The sequence below is a fragment of the Scophthalmus maximus genome, chromosome 6 (genome assembly GCF_022379125.1).
Source record: "Scophthalmus maximus strain ysfricsl-2021 chromosome 6, ASM2237912v1, whole genome shotgun sequence".
Classification (NCBI taxonomy): Eukaryota; Metazoa; Chordata; class Actinopteri; order Pleuronectiformes; family Scophthalmidae; genus Scophthalmus; species Scophthalmus maximus.
This window is the reverse complement of record NC_061520.1, coordinates 24,051,589-24,076,945: the sequence shown is the minus strand read 5'-3', so window position 1 is coordinate 24,076,945 and position 25,357 is coordinate 24,051,589. Positions and strand designations below refer to the sequence as shown.

General features: G+C 45.3%; 1 protein-coding gene across 3 annotated transcripts in view; it reads left to right on the top strand.

The window, feature by feature from the left end:
• The first annotated feature begins 1,424 nt into the window (after nucleotides 1-1,424).
• The window catches only part of LOC118309066, a 47,193-nt gene continuing 23,260 nt past the window's right edge, over nucleotides 1,425-25,357 (top strand). Inside the window, exons 1-5 of one of the 3 annotated variants that reach the window (XM_035630693.2) lie at nucleotides 1,470-1,580; nucleotides 1,986-2,051; nucleotides 5,665-5,734; nucleotides 5,834-6,336; nucleotides 6,450-9,870. In XM_035630693.2, coding sequence (XP_035486586.2) covers nucleotides 9,636-9,870 — 235 coding nt within the window. In that variant the 5' untranslated portion in view covers nucleotides 1,470-1,580; nucleotides 1,986-2,051; nucleotides 5,665-5,734; nucleotides 5,834-6,336; nucleotides 6,450-9,635. Of the gene's footprint in view, nucleotides 1,581-1,985; nucleotides 2,052-5,664; nucleotides 5,735-5,833; nucleotides 6,337-6,449; nucleotides 9,871-25,357 lie in introns of all 3 variants that reach the window. The other 2 variants (XM_035630692.2, XM_047332470.1) reach the window with 2 other exon arrangements.

Genomic DNA, 25,357 nt, shown 5'->3' with positions numbered 1-25,357 from the left:
CGCTTAACAGGTCTGTTCAAACTGTTTATGTTCCAGCTTGCAATATTTATACAAGAATTCTTTGTCCTAACAGACTGATTGGGAAGCAGAAAACATTTTCCTTTGAAAGAGAAGCCCAAAAGAAAAAAGAAAAACCCATACACATTTCCCAATATATCCCACTAGAGAGTGGGATGCCCCCCCTCCCTAACTTTGAGAAAGCTGGCGAAGCAACATTTGCCTCTGCTCTTCTCCCATTCAAAATAAAATGTAAGCTAACGAAGTCCAAGATTCTTTCGCATAGCAAAAGAAAAGGAGATAATAAAATAAAAGACAAAACAAATAAAGTTCATGATTACTTGGCCATCATTGCCTTTCTAATTAATTAAACGAAGGGCAAATAAATGATAAATAGTCTGTTTTGTCCTTGTACAGTTCCGTTCATATTTGAAAAAAGTAATGGAAGTTGTGATATTTCCAAATGTCAACATCTTTGTCAAGTTCTTATTGGTCAAAACACAACATACAGGTGTTCCAGTCCAGTGGGTAGTGTCTTTACCCTGTGTGAAGAAACTCTTCGGCTTCCTTACTGGTGTTGAAGGTGTGTATCTCTGATCCGAGAATCGGTTTAAGCTTGGCAGGGTACAGTAAGAACACTTTATAGTCTTGTTTCCTGGCTTCCTCCGTGGTGTGGTGACTGTAGTCTGCTGAAAAGCGGATGGATTTGCCCTCGATGGACAAAAGAGATTCTCTAGCAGCCTTGAGGATTCTGTCTCGGTCTGTGAACCATAGGATTTTGAAGAACGGGGTGCGTGGTGGACCTCCGGGGGTGCGTTCAGGGCCAATTCTGTGGGCATTCATCACCTCTAACTTTACCCCAGCCAACGTCAGAAACCATTTGGGAAGTGCTGCGTCGAGAAAAGTCAGTGCATTGGGTCCCTCGCTCGATTCAGTTAAGTTAATAATATGAATGTTGTCTCTTCGGTTTCCATCCTCTTTTGAGTGCCATGGTCTCTACCAGTGCCTCGTACCTGTGTTGGGATGCTTCCTCAACTTTTTCCATGTGGGCAGATTGCTCTTTGCGGTCTAATCTCAGCTATCTTAGTCCTTTGGTGTTTACAGACATTGCGAATGTATTTTCTCCAAGCGTCCCCAAAAAATTGGAAATCTGAGTTTAAATAAAGTCACGTTGGTCTTGAATAGCTGACTGAATCAAATAACAACAACAATAACAACAACAACAATAATAATAATAATAATAATAATAATAAAGCTGATTTTGATTCTCAGTTAATTTAATCATTCATTTTCTCACCTGTCTGTCAGGATCAGGAAGCAGTGACAAATCAGTGTTGAGACTACAGTTGTTTATTTTTGGCCTGCAGGGGGAGTGTTTGAGTGCTATTAGAATAATTCACACAGCTTCTCTGAAATCACGTGACACACACACGCACACACACACACACTCACACACACACACACACACTGCTCCTGCCACGGACTCTGTCTGAGCAGACTTCAATCCTCCTCAGTCAACTGAGCTAAGCTGCACAGAACAGAAGCGCCTGTCGTCTGTCTCCTTCTTTCTCCTCTTTTTACAGGTTGGTAATGTTTCAAAACTTCTATAACTTCATACTCATGTGGCTAAATATTTAGATTAACAGCTTATCCATTTAGTAAGGGAACTTGATGCATACTTATGGGGTTGTGGTTAGAAGTTTATCAAGAAAGTTAGTTGGACGGCCTGACACATCTCAGGAACCTGAAGTGATCTGCAGGAAGAGGCTAAGGTGGGAGTCACAAAGAAGTGCCACAAGAACAGTCTTTGTACTTTGATTTGGTTTTATACTTTAGACTTCAATGTCTGTTTGCTACACAGTCAGATTCACTCTTTTATCATAAAAAAATCGACCTAACCCTCAGTCAGACGAGTTACTCGCCTGATGCCCTAAACTTTAACACACCATACTTAATGAACATGTTAAAAATGTGTTGTTATTCCACAGGGTTTGTCTGCTGGTCATTTGGAAATGGAACAATATTTCATTCACTGACTGACATTTGTGTTAAAGGTGATATTTTACATTGAACATTTGGTACTTTGAATTTGCACATATACTGAACAAAATTATAAACTTAACACTTTTGTTTTTGCCCCCATTTTTCCTGAGCTGAACTTAAAGGGCCCATATTATGCCCCCTTTTACAAAAGTTACATTTGTTTTCAGGTGTGTGCACTACATGTCTTTGCCATTCCATGTCAAAACACCTCAAGGATCAAGCCACACAGCACCCTCCTCTTTCTGTATAAACAGCCCTGTGAGACTATGGTCGATTCCAGCGCTTTCCTGCTCACTCCTCGCCCCCCTCCCTCCGTGTTCTGCAAAGCTCCGCCTCGCTCCTCCTCCCTCCTCCCCGCATCTGCTGCGCAACTACGGCGTTGCGCTGCCATGACAACAGGCGCACGTAACAAGGCACATACACGACGTAGAGACCCGGGAGGCACAGCGAACACGTTCTCCATAATTACAAACAGAGCATAAGGGGCTGGGCGATAGAACGTTACTCCCGAAAATGATGGTGTAGACGCGATCTGTTTTTCCGCACTTCAAGGGGGGAGGTGCTGCTCAGGTTGGGGGCGTGGTCGCCCCAGTAGCAGGAGTCAACTTACGTCACTTGACGCCCGGGCTGTGAATGGCTCGTTTACAGACCGTCTGCACCATCAACCCAAACCACGAATCAACGGCTCATTGTTTTCTTTTCATTCTCCGTGGGCTGGCAGACACCCCAGATAACAAAATATACGTGGAGGCAGGCTGAAAAGGTGCCTGGAGCATAATATGGCCCCTTTTAAGATCTAAGACTTTTTCTATGCACAGAACAGGCTTTTTTCTCTTAAATATTGTTCACAAGTCTGTCGAAATCTGTCTTAGTGAGCACTTCTCCTTTGCCGAGATAATCCCTCCACCTCACAGGTGTGGCATATCAAGATGCTGATAAGACAGCATGATTATTGCATGTGTGCCTCAGGCTGGCCACAATAAAAGGCACCTCTGAAATGTGCACTTTCACCACAGCACAATGCCACAAATGTTGCAAGTTTTGAGGGAGTGTGCAATTGGCATGCTGACTGCAGGAATGTCCACCAGAGCTGTTGCCCGTGAATTGAATGTTAATTTCTCTACCATAAGCCGTCTCCAAAGGCGTTTCATAGAATTACATCCAACCAGCCTAACAACTGCAGACCACGTGTAACCACACCAGCCCAGGACCTCCATATTCAGCATCTTCACCTCCAACATCGTCTGAGACCAGCCACCCAGACAAACCGTCTCAGGGAAGTTCATCTGCATGCTCGTCATCCTCATCGGGGTGTCGACCTGACTGCAGTTCGTCGTCGTAACCGACTTGAGTGGGCAAATGCTCGCATTCGATGGCGTCTGGCACTTTGGAGAGGTGTTCTCTTCACAGATGAATCCCGGTTTTCACTGTACAGGGCAGATGACAGACAGCATGTATGGCGTCGTGTGGGTGGGCGGTTTGCTGATGCCAACGTTGTGGATCGAGCGGCCCATGGTGGCGGTGGGGTTATGGTATGGGCAGGCGTATGTTATGGACAACGAACACAGGTGCATTTTATTGATGGCATTTTGAATGCACAGAGATACCGTGACGAGATCCTGAGGCCCATTGTTGTGCCATTCATCCACGACCATCACCTCATGTTGCAGCATGATAATGCACGGCCCCCTGTTGCAAGGATCTGTACACAATTCCTGGAAGCTGAAAACATCCCAGTTCTTGCATGGCCAGCATACTCACCGGACATGTCACCCACTGAGCATGTTTGGGATGCTCTGGATCGGCTGTACGACAGCGTGTTCCAGGTCCTGCCAATATCCAGCAACTTCGCACAGCCATTGAAGAAGAGTGGACCACAATCAACAACCTGATCAACTCTGTGATGGAGATGTGTTGCACTGATACTGACTGGTTTTAGTTCAGCCCATGAAAAATGGGGGCAAAAACAAAAGTGTTGCATTTATAATTTTGTTCAGTGTATTATCTTCCTAAGTGTTAATAATATAGTTTATATAGTTTTCTAGATCACCCCCTGATTGACTTTGATATTATTTCCATTATTTCCACAAAAACACTCAAAATGTTTGAGAGTAACTCACGAGCCAGTCAGTCTGTTGTGTTGTGAATGAATGGATGGCCGGTTTGTGACAGAAAGTGAAGACTGAACTGTAGCGTGGAGTGTTTGGACTGATCCGGGGACGAAGGCGACCAGAAGACGTCGTCTGTGGCAGATGAAAACTAACGGGATTAACGACCTCACTCATTTTCTTTATCGCACTTGAGCATTTTTGCTACGGTATCGCTCTGATTCTCTCATTAATCACTCTCCTCCTGCTTCGTAGTTTGACTGGCTTGTATAGGTTATGATGTGAATGGTGGCGCGAGCTGAGGACCAGTCTGGTTGAGCTATTACAAGGGGGCGTATACTGGGTGTAGCCTGGGGAAGAGCTCTGGTTGAGGCTGTGTTCTTGGGCCACAATCAGATGGGAGTGACTATCTAGATGCTATTGCAGTCGCAGGCCAGGAGAGGGCTCTAGTAGTATACTCGGGGATTACGTTATCCAGGTGGCCGGAGGATTGAGAGGCTGTACCCCCACGTTGGGCATGTTGTGATTTTCTGCCAGCTCACAAGTGAAGTCAGCCCAACAGGAGTACAAGAGTCTGCGTTCTGGTAATTGATGTCCGAGGATATCCCACTCTTCTTTGTCATTTTGAATGCCCGTTTGGCAACCAGCATAATACGCACATTATCGGCACCTTCTGCTCCGGAGCCTTCCCTTTGTCCTCTGACAGTGGCAGATATTAACATGTGGTGAACAAATTGTTGTTTTATGTTAAGTGGAACAACAACTTTAGCCTCAACATTGATCCAACACTGCACTTTCTTGGTCCATGCACAACAAATGTTTGACTGACTGACTGACAGACAGATTTCTTGAATAGTTAGCAGGATTAGTAATGAAAATGAAATGTAATATAGTAAGAGGATGTCTCCAGTGGAGGAGAGTAAGACTTCTACATGGACCATGTGCTCTTTTAATTGTTATTACCTCACCAGAGCACAAAATACAAGCTGTTTTTCTTTTTTTATTTTTTACAAACATTACAAATGTAACAGATCGTGTATGGTTTTAAAATACAACTAAAACTAATTCAGTTTTACAAACTGAAATTCCTATAGAGCTCTGTCAGAACTAAAAGGTTGTTCAATTTAAACATTACCATACGCGCAATGAGCAAATAGTTGTCCTTTCAGTTAATGCATGGAGCTTTTCCTACTCACTTCATTTGATACTAATTATTCAGTTCATACAGATGTCAAGTATCCAAATATTGATGAAGAATGTTTCATAAGGTTTACACAGTTAATCATGTTCTTATTCTATAATAATGTGCAAAAGTGAACTTGTTATTAAAAAGTTTTTTGTTGTTGTATTTTTTATCTTCCAGTAATCAAGTATCCAGCTTTCACATTTTGCAGTGTTCATGGACCAGGCCATTTCTTGTGGTTATGTATTTGAGTGCCAGAGCTCCTTGTATTAAAACTACATGCTGCCTTACCAGGTGTTAAATTGATCTCACTGGTGTTTGTCATTTCTGCAGTAAATCATTGTGGAGCCATGCTGAGATCATTTGATTACTTTTTTGACTGGATAAGATGGATGTCATCAAGGTTTGTAGAAATATAACACCATGAATTAAGTTGACTCCACTCAGCTGATATGAGGCCGGTCTGTTCCGTTTCTAATCTTGAACCCTTTCACCCTCACAGCTCTGAAGAGCAACGGCGACTGGATTTGAAGGAAGTGGCCCAGGCTGTGATTAGGCCACTAAAGAGTGGGCTCCATTCCTTCAACAATGTCTCAGAGATGCTCCTCCGTGTCAATGCAGACATTGTCCTTCCTGATAGCCAGACTTTTCGTGACATTAGACAAGAGATTGAGAACATGAAGCAGCGGATGGAAGAGTCGGAGCTGGTAGCCAGAAGAGAGCTTCAGAAGCTTGATAGGGAGACTGAACATCTCACTGCAGAGCAGAGTCGTTTAGCAAAAGAGAAAAGGCAGAAAGAGCTTAAGATAGAAGGCTTAAAAATACAGCTGGAGTCACATATATCCTCTCTGGAGAGTTACAAAGGAGCTCTGGAGAGAGCGAGGGATAACCTGAAGTCAGCAGAAAACACCCGAGATAGAATGAGAGATAGGAGAGATACCGCAGAGACCGTAAGGAATGTTGGGATTGGTGTCACGTTAATCCCATTTGTGGGGTGGGTTGCTGGTAAGTAAATGCAGCATTACATTTTAGGTTATTTTAAACAAACATTTATTCAAGTGATCATATATTTTACAAATGTAAACATGTTACTAATGATCTACATAACCTCTTCTCAGGACCAATTATGATTGTGGCTGGTGAGCACGAGAGGAGCATGGCCTCTGATGCTGTGGACAGCGCTAATAGGGAGATAGAGAACTGTGAATCTCAGGTTAGCTCATACTCCCAAAAAGTGTCTGAGTACAATTCCTCGATTTGTCAAGCTCAGCGTGAAATCCAAGAGGCTGACAACAAGATTCGTGAGGTGGAGGCCACACTGCGGAGTGTGGCTGTGAAGAGGGAGGCTGTTTCTAATGTTCAACAAAAAGTGAGATGTGCTGTCCATCAGCTGGGGAAGCTGTGTGGGGTGGGGAACGTGGCAGAGCTTCAGACCAAACGCCTAATCCTGTTTGAGCCTATGGTGAAGGTAATGGAGGAAATGACCACAGCACTGAGTCAGATCGCTGGAAATGAGCTGCTGCACACTGAGGGCATAAACAGCTTGATGTGGGACATTAAAGTAAAACAGAAGAGACTAAACCAACTTGTTGCCACCAATAAGAGTATTGGTGAGGATTATTACTGATTTGCATTTCTCTCAGTCATTGCTGCATGTTAGTAAGTTGTCCTTTTTACTTGTTGAGCTTCCTAAGTCTCCCTTTGTTGAAAGTAGCAGGACAGAATGAACAGAAATACTAGTAGTACTGATGTGATGAAATGAGACTAGAAGTTGAAATGAAAAGAAAAAGTTTCACCTGCTTTTCTTGATCGGGTATTGAAATGCTCTGGGCCTAAAGAGGAGTGACATGAACAGTCTGTTTTACACATGTACTGCTAAATATCTAAAGTCATATCTTCATGTCAAATACTATGTTGTGCATTGGTAAGAGCAGATTTGGATATTAGCAAGTTATCAATAATTATCAAACAATTATTAATAATAATACAAATATTATTAGAAACTAGTAATCCAAATAGGGGCTAATTTACAGGAGTTATTACAACAAAATATGAAAGATATATCACAGACAACTTTTCTTTAATTTTAATAGTTTACTAATCTTTAGCACGACTAATTCACAATCAATAGCACTTAAATAAAATATACATCTATCATTAATGTTATTTCTGTAGTAGCGTCATGTATTGGAGTTCCTTTAGGAACTGAACATGTTAGCCTATGCATACAAGCTATATTATATTTAAGCTGTGAAATATCAATCTATCCTAGAAAGTAAGACCCGTGGGCGGGTGAGAGCTGGAATATAGTAGAAGTGTTGTTTCCTGTTATGATCACAGCTGAAGGGTTATTGCAAAGACCTTGTGTCATTCTAATGAATTCCCCTCCCAGTTCAAAGCAGTCCAGAACCATCCATAAGTACACCCGTTCGAGGCGATCAAAAGCTTTTTCATCATCTAAAGATAAAATTGCACAGTGTGAAACAATGTCTGTGGATGCATATCTTTTAGATGATAATCATGTCTTAATAAAGCCTGTCTGGTCATGATGGACTAATTTTGTAATTTTTTTAATAATTTCAAACGATAGGCTCGGACACCTGCATATACTTTAATTTCCGAGTTAAGATCCACAAGGGTCTACAATTACTACATCTACTACAATTACTGATCTCTGTTAGGTTTTTGAATAACAGTTACTATGGCTGAATTAGCATCACTGACAAAGGAACCCTTATCTACTGAAAGCAAAATCATTTACAGAAAGAGCTGCCCCAGTTCCTTCCAAAATGTCACATAGAACTCAGGTGGGCTTCCATCCCAACCAGGACATTTACCTTGTTTTATCCCTATAAGAGCTTTGTTTAGATCATTTAAAGTTATATTTCTACATAGATCAAGGGAGGGAAGTTTCAGACCCTCGAGGAAGCCTGAACACTTCTCTCTATCCAAAATAACTTCTGATGTATATAAGGAATGATAAAATGGTCAAAACTCTGTATTTATATCTTTAGTAGTTTTACAGAAGATCTTACGGCTTTTATGTTAGAGTATTTTGAAAATGTCTATAGTTTCAAAGCTAGGCTTAGGGTTAGGTGGCTGGGCCTTGCTCCAATAAAATAATAGGGCCTTCTTGTTTGATGGATATCAAATTCTGCTCTAGCTCTGAAAAGAGTATTTAATTTAGACTTAACAGACTATTTATTTTTTTTGTATCTTTTTTGAATCCCACCTGTTGTTGCGTTTGTTCCAGAGTATTTAATAGAGATCATAATAATTGATTTGACCCATTCTCCTCCTTTTTAAATCAGATGAGAAGGAGATAGAAGTGTTTGGAATGCAACCCTTGTCAGCATACCACATCAAGCGTAGGTCATCCACGCTCATCTGTGCTGCCATAGCTTTCTAGTACTGTTAAGGATACATTCAGTTTAGGAACCACAAGAGAGTCACGGGTTTAATCGACAAAGGCAGATGCAGCAGAATGATAATACTTGTTGGCAAAACGATGGGCATCAGATTGTTTTAAGTGTGATTCTTGTATGAAAGCTACGTCAACCTGGTGTCTACAAAGATAGTCTAAACCAGCAGCACGCTTAACAGGTCTGTTCAAACAGTTTATGTTCCAGCTTGCAATATTTATACAAGAATTCTTTGTCATAACAGACTGATTGGGAAGTAGAAAACATTTTCCTTTGAAAGAGAAGCCCAAAAGAAAAAAAGAAAAACCCATACACATTTCCCAATATATCCCACTAGAGAGTGGGATGCCCCCCCTTCCTAACATAGACACCTGACTTTGAGAAAGCTGGCGAAGCAACATTTGCCTCTGCTCTTCTCCCATTCAAAATAAAATGTAAGCTAACGAAGTCCAAGATTCTTTCGCATAGCAAAAGAAAAGGAGATAATAAAATAAAAGACAAAACAAATGAAGTTCATTATTACTTGGCCATCATTGCCTTTCTAATTAATTAAACGAAGGGCAAATAAATGATAAATAGTCTGTTTTGTCCTTGTACAGTTCCGTTCACATTTGAAAAAAGTAATGGAAGTTGTGATAATTCCAATTGTCAACATCTTTGTCAAGTTCTTATTGGTCAAAACACAACATACCGGTGTTCCAGTTCAGTGGGTAGTGTCTTTACCCTGTGTGAAGAAACTCTTCGGCTTCCTTACTGGTGTTGAAGGTGTGTATCTCTGATCCGAGAATCGGTTTAAGCTTGGCAGGGTACAGTAAGAACACTTTATAGTCTTGTTTCCTGGCTTCCTCCGTGGTGTGGTGACTGTAGTCTGCTGAAAAGCGGATGGATTTGCCCTCGATGGACAAAGGAGATTCTTTAGCAGCTTTGAGGATTCTGTCTCGGTCTGTGAACCATAGGATTTTGAAGAAGAGGGAGCGTGGTGGACCTCCGGGGGTGCGTTCAGGGCCAATTCTGTGGGCATTCTTCACCTCTAACTTTACCCCAGCCAACGTCAGAAACCATTTGAGAAGTGCTGCGTTGAGAAAAGCCAGTGCATTGGGTCCCTCGCTCGATTCAGGTAAGTTAATAATATGAATGTTGTCTCTTCGGTTTCCATCCTCTTGTGAGTGCCATGGTCTCTACCAGTGCCTCGTACCTGTGTTGGGACGCTTCCTCAACTTTTTCCATGTGGGCAGAGAGCTCTTTGCGGTCTGATCTCAGCTATCTTAGTCCTTTGGTGTTTACAGACATTGCGATTGTATTCTCTCCAAGCGTCCCCAAAAAATTGGAAATCTGAGTTTCAATAAAGTCACGTTGGTCTTGAACAGCTGACTGAATCAAATAACAACAACAACAACAATAATAATAATAATAATTAAAGCTGCGAGCAGCGATGATCGGGCCCTCGCACTCTTGCCGTCGGGGACGCGCCGGCAGCCGCTCCCCACGCGTCCGCCGAGTCTCGCGACGGCCGGCCGGGACGCGCCGATTTCTCTTCGCCGTGTCCTCACTTTGAAAATGCCGTTTCCCGGCGGGTTCAGTTCGTGGCACCGACAGACTTCAGGTCGAAACATCGAAACGGTCGACTTCCGGTTGACACAAGGTCAAAACTTTCACAGGCAATATCAGCCTTGTCTCACAACTAAGCCGTCCAAATTTGAGGTTTCTCCAGTGAACCTTCCAGGCAGAGGAAGTAAAAGTCACATTTCTAACGACCTGTTACCATTAGGTGGCGCTATGACTTGTGTTCAATTATGACATGTAGATGTGTTGAGAGTGGGACTGTTATCATGCCTGAGAAGTTTGGATCAGATCAGACCATGAACCTTTGATTTGGAGCAACTTCCTCTTCATGGCGAATCACGCTTCACCGCGGCCACGCCTTTCAATGTAGACTAAATCTTTTGATATCGTTTGATCAGGGAGGCGTCCTCTACGCGTTGCTAAAGTTTGAGGCAGATCCGAATAACCGCCTAAGAGGAGTTCTTCAAAGTGTGTCGCTTTCCATTCACTGCTTACGCCAAGGTAAAATCCAAAATGGCTGACTTCCGGTTGGGCGGAGCTAATCGCTCCAAGAGGCTTTTTGGTAGGTCGTCGGGAGGTACATGAGCCGACCGAATTTGGTTCTTCTACGTCAAATTTAAAGGTGGGATAATTGACTTCTAAATGTTGTAGGGGGCGCTATGGAGCCATTTTGACACAATTGGACAAAAGACAAATATTGGACATATTGTCTTGCCACTCTGAAAATGTCTGCCAAGTTTGGTGACATACAAATCATCCCAAGTGCCTCAAACATGTATCCGTATTTGATGGCGAACAGGGCGTCACCATGGCAACAGCATTTGACATATGGTCAAAACTTTCACAGTACAATATCAGCCATGTCTCACAACTAAGCTGACCAAATTTGAGGTTGCTCCAGTGAACCTGCGAGGCAGAGGACGTAAAAGAAGAATTTCAAACTTCCTATTACCATTAGGTGGCGCTATGACTTATGTCCAAAATTGACATGTAGATGTGTTTATGGCGGGACTGTTATCATGCCTGAGAAGTTTGGATCAGATTAGACCATGTACCTTTGATTTGGAGCAACTTCCTGTTCGTGGCGAATCACGCTTCACCGCGGCCACGCCTTTCGATGTGGACTAAATCTTTTGATATCGTTTGATCCGGAAGGCCTCCTCTACGCGTTGCACAAGTTTGAGACGGATACGATGAATCGCCTAGGAGGAGTTCGTCAAAGTACTTCGCCTTCCGTTCGCCCCTTACGCCAAGGTAAAATTAAAATGGCGGACTTCCGGTTGGGCGGAGCTAATTGCTCCAGAGGCTTTTTCGTAGGTCGTCGGGAGGTACATGAGCCCACCGAATTTGGTTCTTCTACGTCAAATTTAAAGGTGGGATAATTGACTTTTAAGTGTTGTAGGGGGCGCTATGGAGCCATTTTGACACAATTGGACAAAAGACACATATCGGACATATCCACGTACCACTCTGAACATGTCTGCCAAGTTTCGTGAGACACAAAGCATCATAAGTGCCTCAAATATGTATTCGTATTTTATGGCGAACAAGGCGTCACCATGGCGACAGCGTTTGACATATGGTCACAAATTTCATAGTACCACGTTAGCAACTTCTTACAACTTAGCTGACCAAATTTGATGATGATGTGGTCAACCTATAAGACAGAGGGCGTAAAAGTGTACACACATGTTACTTCCTGTTGCCAGTAGGTGGCGCTATGACCTATGTCCAATATTGACATGGCAATCTGTTCAGGGCGAGACTGTTATCATGCCTGAGAAGTTTGGGTCCGCTCGGAGCATGTACCTTCGATTACGAGCGACTTCCGTTTTCATGGCGAGGGATCGAAATTCGCCACATTTTCGCCACGCCGTCACAGCGGGGGGCTCTGACGTACACTCAAACTTTTGATATCGTTTCATCCCAAGGGTCTTTAGATGACACACGACAAATTTGAAGTTGCTCATGTGAAATTTGTAGGAGTAGTTCATTAAAATATGGCACGTGAAATATGGATTTTGACACAAAATGGCCGACTTCCTGTTGGTCATAGGAAATTTTGCCAAGAGGTTTTTTGTCAGTACCGACAAGATGTATCTGCCTCCCAAATTTCATTTATGTAGGATATGCCAAATTTTTTTTTCCTATACCTGCTGATTTTTCCAGGGGGCGCTGTGGAGGCCCTGGGCCACACCCAGCGCCGGGCCTCTGGGCCTGAGTAGCGGGAGCAGTTCTTAACGTGTGTGCCAATTTTCACGTATTTGCGTATATGGGAACAGGGTGTAAAATGAGTGAGCGATGCTGAATAAGAATAATAAGAATTAAAGCTGCGAGCAGCGATGATCGGGCCCTCGCACTCTCGCCGTCGGGGTCGCGCCGGCAGCCGCTCTCCACGCGTCCGCCGAGTCTCGCGACGGCCGGTCGGGACGCGCCGATTTCTCTTCCCCGTGTCCTCACTTTGAAAATGCCGTTTCCCGGCGGGTTCGGTTCGTGGCACCGACAGACTTCAGCCTGTAGATACGTTCGCCGGTGATATTTCATACGCGCGGGTGGCTTGGTTTTTTTGTATTGTAATGGACGCTATGGAGCTGCTTTGCAACGGCCGAACTCAAAACTCATGTCCGATCGAACCTGTCCTCGTTTGTAATATGTGTGCTGTGTTTCGTGCCTGTAGAAGCATCCCCGACACAGTGAAAAAACACCTCACGTTTCGTGGCGAATCGCGCTCCGCTGCGCCCGCACCTTTCGTCGTAGACTATAAAACCCTATATGCCGTTTGATCGGGAAGATCTCATCTACGCGTCGCCCAAGTTTGAGGTGGATTCGATTAACCGCCAAGGAGGAAGTGGTAAAAGTGCGTCGCCTTCCATTCACTGCTTACGCCAAGGTAAAATCCAAAATGGCTGACTTCCGGTTGGGCGGAGCTAATGGCTCCAAGAGGCTTTTTTGTAGGTCGGTGGATGATACACTAGCCGACCGAATTTCGTTCATCTACGTCAAATTTAAAGGCGGGGGCCGTGACTTTGAAATGTTGTAGGGGGCGCTATGGAGCCATTTTTACACAATCGGACAAAAGACACATATTGGACATATTGACTTGCCACTCTGAACATGCCTGCCAAGTTTCGTGAGACACAAATCAACTCAAGTGCCTCAAACATGTATCCGTATTTGATGGCGAACAGGGCGTCACCATGGCAACAGCGTTTGACACATGGTCAAAAATTTCACAGTACAATATCAACCACGTCTCGCAACTAAGCTGACCAAATTTGAGGTTGCTCCAGTGAACCTGCGAGGCAGAGGACGTAAAAGAATAATTTCAAACTTCCTATCACCATTAGGTGGCGCTATGACTTATGTCCAATATTGACATATAGATGTGTTTAGGGCGGGACTGTTATCATGCCTGAGAAGTTTGGATCAGATTAGACCATGTACCTTTGATTTGGAGCAACTTCCTGTTCATGGCGAATCACACTTCACCGCGGCCACGCCTTTCGATGTGGACTAAATCTTTTGATATCGTTTGATCCGGAAGGCCTCCTCTACGCGTCACCCAAGTTTGAGACGGATATGATGAATTGCCTAGGAGGAGTTCGCGAAAGTACGACGCCTTCCGTTCGCCCCTTACGCCAAGGTAAAATCAAAATGGCTGACTTCCGGTTGGGCGGAGCTAATTGCTCCAAGAGGCTTTTTGGTAGTTTGTCGGGAGGTACATGAGCCCACCGAATTTGGTTCTTCTACGTCAAATTTAAAGGTGGGATAATTGACTTTTAAGTGTTGTAGGGGGCGCTATGGAGCCATTTTGACACAATTGGACAAAAGACACATATCGGACATATCCACTTACCACTCTGAACATGTCTGCCAAGTTTCGTGAGACACAAAGCATCATAAGTGCCTCAAATTTGTATTCGTATTTTATGGCGAACAAGGCGTCACCATGGCGACAGCGTTTGACATATGGTCACCAATTTCATAGTACCACGTTAGCAACTTCTTACAACTTAGCTGACCAAATTTGATGATGATGTGGTCAACCTATAAGACAGAGGGCGTAAAAGTGTACACACATGTTACTTCCTGTTGCCAGTAGGTGGCGCTATGACCTATGTCCAATATTGACATGGCAATCTGTTCAGGGCGAGATTGTTATCATGCCTGAGAAGTTTGGGTCCGTTCGGACCATGTACCTTCGATTACGAGCGACTTCCGTTTTCATGGCGAGGGATCGAAATTCGCCACATTTTCGCCACGCCGTCACAGCGGGGGGCTCTGACGTACACTCAAACTTTTGATATCATTTCATCCCATGGGTCTTTAGATGACACACGACAAATTTGAAGTTGCTCATGTGAAATTTGTAGGAGTAGTTCATTAAAATATGGCACGTGAAATATGGATTTTGACACAAAATGGCCGACTTCCTGTTGGTCATAGGAAATTTTGCCAAGAGGTTTTTTGTCAGTCCCGACAAGATGTATCTGCCTCCCAAATTTCATTTATGTAGGATACACCGAAATTTTTTTCCCTATACCTGATGATTTTTCCAGGGGGCGCTGTGGAGCCCCTGGGCCACACCCAGTGCCGGGCCTCTGGGCCTGAGTAGCGGGAGCAGTTCTTAACGTGTGTGCCAATTTTCGTCCGTTTTCGCATATGGGAACAGGGTGCAAAATGAGCGACCGCGTCTGAACAAGAATAATAATAATAATAATAATAATAATCCTTACGGAAACAATAGGGCCTTGCACCTCGGTGCATGCGGCCCTGGGGCATGCAATGCCCCAGGTCCGCGCACCTCGTGCTCGGGCCCTAATTAAAGCTGCGAGCAGCGATGATCGGGCCCTCGCACTCTCGCCGTCGGGGACGCGCCGGCAGCCGCTCTCCACGCGTCCGCCGAGTCTCGCGACGGCCGGTCGGGACGCGCCGATTTCTCTTCCCCGTGTCCTCACTTTGAAAATGCCGTTTCCCGGCGGGTTCAGTTCGTGGCACTGACAGACTTCAGCCTGTAGATACGTTCGCCGGTGATATTTCATACGCGCGGGTGGCTTGGTTTTTTTGTATTGTAATGGACGCTATGGAGCTGCTTTGCAACGGCCGAACTCAAAACTCATGTCCGATCGAACCTGTCCTCGTTTGTAATATGTGTGCTGTGTTTCGTGCCTGTAGAAGCATCCCCGACACAGTGAAAAAACACCTCACGTTTCGTGGCGAATCGCGCTCCGCTGCGCCCGCACCTTTCGTCGTAGACTATAAAACCCCGTATGCCGTTTGATCGGGAAGATCTCATCTACGCGTCGCCCAAGTTTGAGGTGGATTCGATTAACCGCCAAGGAGGAAGTGGTAAAAGTGCGTCGCCTTCCATTCACTGCTTACGCCAAGGTAAAATCCAAAATGGCTGACTTCCGGTTGGGCGGAGCTAATGGCTCCAAGAGGCTTTTTTGTAGGTCGGTGGATGATACACTAGCCGACCGAATTTCGTTCATCTACGTCAAATTTAAAGGCGGGGGCCGTGACTTTGAAATGTTGTAGGGGGCGCTATGGAGCCATTTTGACACAATTTGACAAAAGACACATATCGGACATATTGACTTGCCACTCTGAACATGCTTGCCAAGTTTCGTGAGACACAAATCAACTCAAGTGCCTCAAACATGTATCCGTATTTGATGGCGAACAGGGCGTCACCATGGCAACAGCGTTTGACACATGGTCAAAAATTTCACAGTACAATATCAGCCACGTCTCACAACTACGCTGACCAAATTTGAGGTTGCTCCAGTGAACCTGCGAGGCAGAGGACGTAAAAGTACAATTTTAAACTTCTTATCACCATTAGGTGGCGCTATGACTTATGTCCAATATTGACATGTAGATGTGTTGAGGGTGGGACTGTTATCACGCCTGAGAAGTTTGGATCAGATTAGACGATGTACCTTTGATTTGGAGCAACTTCCTGTTCATGGCGAATCGCGCTTCGCAGCGGCCGCGCCTTTCGATGTGGACAATAAAACCCCATGCGCCGTTTGATCGGGAAGGTCTCATCTATGCGTCGCCCAAGTTTGAGGTGGATTCGATTATCCACCAAGGAGGAGCTGGTGGTAAAATACGACACCTTTGTTTTTCCATCGTTTTCCATCGTTTGCCTATTAAAATCAAAAAGGCGGACTTCCGGTTGGGCGGAGCTAATTGCTCCAAGAGGCTTTTTGGTAGTTCGTTGGGAGGTACATAAGCCGACCGAATTTGGTTCTTCTAAGTCAAATTTAAAGGCGTTAGAATTGACTTTGAAATATTGTAGGGGGCGCTATGGAGCCATTTTGACACAATTGGACAAAAGACACATATTGGACATATTGTCTTGCCACTCTGAACATGTCTGCCATGTTTCGTGAGAAACCAAGCATCATATGTGCCTCAAACATGTATCGGTATTGGATGGCGAACAGGGCGTCACCATGGCAACAGCGTTTGACACATGGTCAAAAATTTCACAGTACAATATCAGCCACGTCTCACAACTACGCTGACCAAATTTGAGGTTTCTCCATTGAACCTGCGAGGCACAGGATGTAAAAGAAGAATTTCAAACTTCCTATTACCATTAGGTGGCGCTATGACTTATGTCCAAAATTGACATGTAGATGTGTTTATGGCGGGACTGTTATCATGCCTGAGAAGTTTGGATTAGATTAGACCATGTACCTTTGATTTGGAGCAACTTCCTGTTCGTGGCGAATCACGCTTCACCGCGGCCACGCCTTTCGATGTGGACTAAATATTTTGATATCGTTTGATCCGGAAGGCCTCCTCTACGCGTTACCCAAGTTTGAGACGGATACGATGAATCGCCTAGGAGGAGTTCGCGAAAGTACGACGCCTTCCGTTCGCCGCCCACGCCAAGGTAAAATCAAAATGGCTGACTTCCGGTTGGGCGGAGCTAATTGCTCCAAGAGGCTTTTTGGTAGTTCGTCGGGAGGTACATGAGCCCACCGAATTTGGTTCTTCTACGTCAAATTTAAAGGTGGGATAATTGACTTTTAAGTGTTGTAGGGGGCGCTATGGAGCCATTTTGACACAATTGGACAAAAGACACATATCGGACATATCCACTTACCACTCTGAACATGTCTGCCAAGTTTCGTGAGACACAAAGCATCATAAGTGCCTCAAATATGTATTCGTATTTTATGGCGAACAAGGCGTCACCATGGCGACAGCGTTTGACACATGGTCACAAATTTCATAGTACCACGTCAGCAACTTCTTACAACTTAGCTGACCAAATTTGACGTTGATGTGGTCAACCTATAAGACAGAGGACGTAAAAGTGTAAAAACATTATACTTCCTGTTGCCAGTAGGTGGCGCTATGACCTATGTCCAATATTGACATGGTAAACTGTTCAGGGCAAGATTGTTATCATGCCTGAGAAGTTTGGGTCCGATCGGAGCATGTACCTTCGATTACGAGCGACTTCCGTTTTCATGGCGAGGGATCGAAATTCGCCACATTTTCGCCACGCCGTCACAGCGGGGGGCTCTGACGTACACTCAAACTTTTGATATCGTTTCATCCCATGGGTCTTTAGATGACACACGACAAATTTGAAGTTGCTCATGTGAAATTTGTAGGAGTAGTTCATGAAATTATGGCACGTGAAATATGGATTTTGACACAAAATGGCCGACTTCCTGTTGGTCATAGGAAATTTTGCCAAGAGGTTTTTTGTCAGTCCCGACAAGATGTATCTGCCCCCCAAATTTCATTTATGTAGGATACACCGAAATTTTTTTCCCTATACCTGATGATTTTTCCAGGGGGCGCTGTGGAGCCCCTGGGCCACACCCAGTGCCGGGCCTCTGGGCCTGAGTAGCGGGAGCAGTTCTTAACGTGTGTGCCAATTTTCGTCCGTTTTCGCATACGGGAACAGGGTGCAAAATGAGCGACCGCGTCTGAACAAGAATAATAATAATTAAAGCTGCAAGCAGCGATGATCGGGCCCTCGCACTCTCGCCGTCGGGGACGAGCGGGTCGCCGCTCTCGACGCGTCCGCCGAGTCTCGCGACGGCCGTTTGGGACGTGCCGATTTCTATTCCCCATGTCCTCACTTTGAAAATTCCGTCTTCCTGGTGGGTTCAGTTCGTGGCACCGACAGACTTCGGCCTGTAGAGACGTTCGCTGGTGACATTTCATACGCTCGGGTGGCTTGGTTTTTTTGTGTTGTAAGGAGCGCTAAGGAGCTGCTTTGCAACGGCCGAACTCAAAACTCATGTCCGATCGAACCTGTCCTCGTTTGTAATGTGTGTGCTGTGTTTCGTGCCTGTAGAAGCATACCCGACACAGTGAAAAAACAGCTCACGTTTCGTGGCGAATCGCGCTCCACTGCGCCCGCCCCTTTCGTCGTAGACTATAAAACCCTATAGGTCGTTTGATCGGGAAGATCTCATCTACGCTTCGCCCAAGTTTGAGGTGGTTTCGATTAACGGCCAAGGAGGAGGTGGTAAAAGTACGACACCTTTGATTTTCCATGTTTAGTCACATAAAATGTAAAATGGCTGACTTCCGGTTGGGCGGAGCTAATGGCTCCAAGAGGCTTTTTTGTAGGTCGGAGGAAGATACATTAGCAGACCGAATTTCGTTCATCTACGTCAAATTTAAAGGCGGGGGCCATGACTTTGAAATGTTGTAGGGGGCGCTATGGAGCCATTTTGACACAATTGGACAAAAGACACATATCGGACATATCGACTTGCCACTCTGAACATGTCTGCCAAGTTTGGTGACATACAAATCATCCCAAGTGCCTCAAACATGTGTCCGTATATGATGGCGAACAGGGCGTCACCATGGCAACAGCGTTTGACACATGGTCAAAAATTTCACAGTACAATATCAGCCACGTCTCACAACTACGCTGACCAAATTTGAGGTTTCTCCATTGAACCTGCGAGGCACAGGACGTAAAAGAAGAATTTCAAACTTCCTATTACCATTAGGTGGCGCTATGACTTATGTCCAAAATTGACATGTAGATGTGTTTATGGCGGGACTGTTATCATGCCTGAGAAGTTTGGATCAGATTAGACCATGTACCTTTGATTTGGAGCAACTTCCTGTTCGTGGCGAATCACGCTTCACCGCGGCCACGCCTTTCGATGTGGACTAAATCTTTTGATATCGTTTGATCTGGAAGGCCTCCTCTACGCGTTGCCCAAGTTTGAGACGGATACGATGAATCGCCTAGGAGGAGTTCGCGAAAGTACGACGCCTTCCGTTCGCCGCCCACGCCAAGGTAAAATCAAAATGGCTGACTTCCGGTTGGGCGGAGCTAATTGCTCCAAGAGGCTTTTTGGTAGGTCGTCGGGAGGTACATGAGCCCACCGAATTTGGTTCTTCTACGTCAAATTTAAAGGTGGGATAATTGAATTTTAAGTGTTGTAGGGGGCGCTATGGAGCCATTTTGACACAATTGGACAAAAGACACATATCGGACATATCCATTTACCACTCTGAACATGTCTGCCAAGTTTCGTGAGACACAAAGCATCATAAGTGCCTCAAATATGTATTCGTATTTTATGGCGAACAAGGTGTCACCATGGCGACAGCGTTTGACATATGGTCACAAATTTCATAGTACCACGTTAGCAACTTCTTACAACTTAGCTGACCAAATTTGATGATGATGTGGTCAACCTATAAGACAGAGGGCGTAAAAGTGTACACACATGTTACTTCCTGTTGCCAGTAGGTGGCGCTATGACCTATGTCCAATATTGACATGGCAATCTGTTCAGGGCGAGATTGTTATCATGCCTGAGAAGTTTGGGTCCGTTCGGAGCATGTTCCTTCGATTACGAGCGACTTCCGTTTTCATGGCGAGGGATCGAAATTCGCCACATTTTCGCCACGCCGTCACAGCGGGGGGCTCTGACGTACACTCAAACTTTTGATATCGTTTCATCCCATGGGTCTTCAGATGACACACGACAAATTTGAAGTTGCTCATGTGAAATTTGTAGGAGAAGTTCATTAAATTATGGCACGTGAAATATGGATTTTGACACAAAATGGCCGACTTCCTGTTGGTCATAGGAAATTTTGCCAAGAGGTTTTTTGTCAGTCCCGACAAGATGTATCTGCCTCCCAAATTTCATTTATGTAGGATACACCGAAATTTTTTTCCCTATACCTGATGATTTTTCCAGGGGGCGCTGTGGAGCCCCTGGGCCACACCCAGTGCCGGGCCTCTGGGCCTGAGTAGCGGGAGCAGTTTCTGACGTGTGTGCCAATTTTCCTTCGTTTTCGCATATGGGAACAGGGTGTAAAATGAGTGAACGATGCTGAACAAGAATAATAATAATTAAAGCTGCAAGCAGCGATGATCGGGCCCTCGCACTCTCGCCGTCGGGGACGCGCCGGCAACCGCTCTCCACGCGTCCGCCGAGTCTCGCGACGGCCGGTCGGGACGCGCCAATTTCTCTTCCCCGCGTCCTCAATTTCAACATGCCATCTTCCTGGCGAGTTCAGTCCGTGGCACCGACAGACTTCGGCCTGGAGATACGTTCGCCGGTGATATTTCGTAAGCGTGGGTGTCTTTCTTTTTCTGTATTGTAAGGAGCGCTAAGGAGTTGCTCTGCAACGGCCGAACTCAAAACTCATATCCGATCGAACCTGTCCTCATTTGTAATATGTGTGCTGTGTTTCGTGCCTGTAGAAGCATCCCCGACACAGTGAAAGAACACCTCACGTTTCGTGGCGAATCGCGCTCCGCTGCGCCCGCACCTTTCGTCGTAGACTATAAAACCCTATAGGTCGTTTGATCGGGAAGATCTCATCTACGCTTCGCCCAAGTTTGAGGTGGATTCGATTAACTGCCAAGGAGGAAGTGGTAAAAGTGCGTCGCCTTCCATTCACTGCTTACGCCAAGGTAAAATCCAAAATGGCTGACTTCCGGTTGGGCGGAGCTAATGGCTCCAAGAGGCTTTTTTGTAGGTCGGAGGATGATACACTAGCCGACCGAATTTCGTTCATCTACGTCAAATTTAAAGGCGGGGGCCATGACTTTGAAATGTTGTAGGGGGCGCTATGGAGCCATTTTGACACAATTGGACAAAAGACACATATTGGACATATTGACTTGCCACTCTGAACATGCCTGCCAAGTTTCGTGAGACACAAATCAACTCAAGTGCCTCAAACATGTATCCGTATTTGATGGCGAACAGGGCGTCACCATGGCAACAGCGTTTGACACATGGTCAAAAATTTCACAGTACAATATCAACCACGTCTCACAACTAAGCTGACCAAATTTGAGGTTGCTCCAGTGAACCTGCGAGGCAGGGGACATAAAAGAAGAATTTCAAACTTCCTATCACCATTAGGTGGCGCTATGACTTATGTCCAATATTGACATGTAGATGTGTTTAGGGCGGAACTGTTATCATGCCTAAGAAGTTTGGATCAGATTAGAGCATGTACGTTTGATTTGGAGCAACTTCCTGTTCATGGCGAATCACGCTTCACCGCGGCCACGCCTTTCGATGTGGAGTAAATCTTTTGATATCGTTTGATCCGGAAGGCCTCCTCTACGCGTTGCCAAAGTTTGAGGCGGATCCGAATAACCGCCTAGGAGGAGTTCGTCAAAGTACGTCGCCTTCCGTTCGCCACCTACGCCAAGGTAAAATCCAAAATGGCTGACTTCCGGTTGGGCGGAGCTAATTGCTCCAACAGGCTTTTTGGTAGGTCGTCGGAAGGTACATGAGCCGACCGAATTTGGTTCTTCTACGTCAAATTTAAAGGTGTTAAAATTGACTTTTAAGTGCTCTAGGGGGCGCTATGGAGCCATTTTGACACAATTGGACAAAAGACACATATCGGACATATCGCCTTGCCACTCTGAACATGTCTGCCAAGTTTCGTGAGAAACAAAGCATCATAAGTGCCTCAAATATGTAACGGATTTTATGGCGAACAATGCGTCACCATGGCAACAGCGTTTGAGTCGTTTCAAAAATTTTCACAGTATAACATCAGCCATGTGTCACAACTAAGCTGACCAAATATGAAGTGGATCCAATGATCCTGAAAGGCACAGGATGTAAAAGAAGAATTTCATACTTCCTGTTACCAGTAGGTGGCGCTATGACTTATGTCCAATATTGACATGGGAATCTGTTCAGGGTGCGACAGTTATCATTCATGAGGAATCTGGTAAAGATTTGTCCAAATACGGTTGAGTTATGATGATTCCAATTTTGTTAGCCGTTAGCTCGTAGTTTTTCAATAGCCGCGCGGACGGCTTCCGACGAAACGTCACCGATTTTTTTATATGACATTGTCCAATATGTATAAGTGTACTGAGCAAGTTTGAGGTTGATCGGGCGAATCTGCGAGGCAGGGGAAATAAAAGTAGGATTTGTCACGTGAAATTGCCAGTAGGTGGCGCTATGACTTATGGCCTATATTAAGATGGAGATGTGTTAAGGGCGGTCGTCTTATCATACCTAAAAAGTTTCGTTCAGATCAGACCAAGCACCTTCGATTCAGAGCTGTCACTATATGCCTCCGAAAAGACTCCCTTACATAAGGGGGCGCTATGGAGCCCCATGGCCACACCCAGTGCCAGGCCTCTGGGTCTGAGTAGCGGGAAGAATTTCTGACGTGTGTGCCAATTTTCCTTCGTTTTCGTGTATGGGAACAGTCTGAAAACTGAGCGAACGATGCTGAAAAATAAGAATAATAATAATAATAATAATCCTTACGGAAACAATAGGGCCTTGCACCTCGGTGCATGCGGCCCTGGTGCATGCAATGCCCCAGGTCCGCGCACCTCGTGCTCGGGCCCTAATTAAAGCTGCGAGCAGCGATGATCGGGCCCTCGCACTCTCGCCGTCGGGGACGCGCCGGCAGCCGCTCTCGACGCGTCAGCCGAGTCTGGCGACGGCCGGTTGGGACGCGCCGATTTCTCTTCCCCCCGTCCTCACTTTGAAAATGTCGTCTTCCCGGCGGGTTCAGTTCTTGGCACCGACAGACTTCGGCCTGTAGATACGTTCGCTGGTGACATTTCATACGCTCGGGTGGCTTGGTTTTTTTATATTGTAAGGAGCGCTAAGGAGCTGCTTTGCAACGGCCGAACTCAAAACTCATGTCCGATCGAACCTGTCCGTGTTCGTAATGCGTGTGCTGTGTTTCCTGCCTGTAGAAGCATCCCCGACACAGTGAAAGAACACCTCACGTTTCGTGGCGAATCGCGCTCCGCTGTGCCCGCACCTTTTGTCGTAGACTATAAAACCCTATGGGCAGTTTGATCGGGAAGGTCTCATCTACGCTTCGCCCAAGTTTGAGGTGGTTTCGTTTAACGGCCAAGGAGGAGGTGGTAAAAGTACGACACCTTTGATTTTCCATGTTTAGACATATAAAATCCAAAATGGCTGACTTCCGGTTGGGCGGAGCTAATGGCTCCAAGAGGCTTTTTTGTAGGTCGGTGGATGATACACTAGCCGACCGAATTTCGTTCATCTACGTCAAATTTAAAGGCGGGGGCCGTGACTTTGAAATGTTGTAGGGGGCGCTATGGAGCCATTTTTACACAATTGGACAAAAGACACATATTGGACATATTGACTTGCCACTCTGAACATGCCTGCCAAGTTTCGTGAGACACAAATCAACTCAAGTGCCTCAAACATGTATCCGTATTTGATGGCGAACAGGGCGTCACCATGGCAACAGCGTTTGACACATGGTCAAAAATTTCACAGTACAATATCAACCACGTCTCGCAACTACGCTGACCAAATTAGAGGTTTCTCCATTGAACCTGCGAGGCACAGGACGTAAAAGAAGAATTTCAAACTTCCTATTACCATTAGGTGGCGCTATGACTTATGTCCACAATTGACATGTAGATGTGTTTATGGCGGGACTGTTATCATGCCTGAGAAGTTTGGATCAGATTAGACCATGTACCTTTGATTTGGAGCAACTTCCTGTTCGTGGCGAATCACGCTTCACCGCGGCCACGCCTTTTGATGTAGACTAAATCTTTTGATATCGTTTGATCCGGAAGGCCTCCTCTACGCGTTACACAAGTTTGAGACGGATACGATGAATCGCCTAGGAGGAGTTCGCGAAAGTACGACGGCTTCCGTTCGCCGCCTACGCCAAGGTAAAATCAAAATGGCGGACTTCCGGTTGGGCGGAGCTAATTGCTCCAAGAGGCTTTTTGGTAGGTCGTCGAAAGGTACATGAGCCCACCGAATTTGGTTCTTCTACGTCAAATTTAAAGGTGGGATAATTGACTTTTAAGTGTTGTAGGGGGCGCTATGGAGCCATTTTGACACAATTGGACAAAAGACACATATCGGACATATCGACTTGCCACTCTGAACATGTCTGCCAAGTTTCATGAGACACAAAGCATCATAAGTGCCTCAAATATGTATTCGTATTTTATGGCGAACAAGGCGTCACCATGGCGACAGCGTTTGACATATGGTCACAAATTTCATAGTACCACGTCAGCAACTTCTTACAACTTAGCTGACCAAATTTGACGATGATGTGGTCAACCTATAAGACAGAGGGCGTAAAAGTGTAGACACATGTTACTTCCTGTTGCCAGTAGGTGGCGCTATGACCTATGTCCAATATTGACATGGCAATCTGTTCAGGGCAAGATTGTTATCATGCCTGAGAAGTTTGGGTCCGATCGGAGCATGTACCTTCGATTACGAGCGACTTCCGTTTTCATGGCGAGGGATCGAAATTCGCCACATTTTCGCCACGCCGTCACAGCGGGGGGCTCTGACGTACACTCAAACTTTTGATATCGTTTCATCCCATGGGTCTTTAGATGACACACGACAAATTTGAAGTTGCTCATGTGAAATTTGTAGGAGTAGTTCATTAAAATATGGCACGTGAAATATGGATTTTGACACAAAATGGCCGACTTCCTGTTGGTCATAGGAAATTTTGCCAAGAGGTTTTTTTTCAGGTCCGACAAGATGTATCTGCCTCCCGAATTT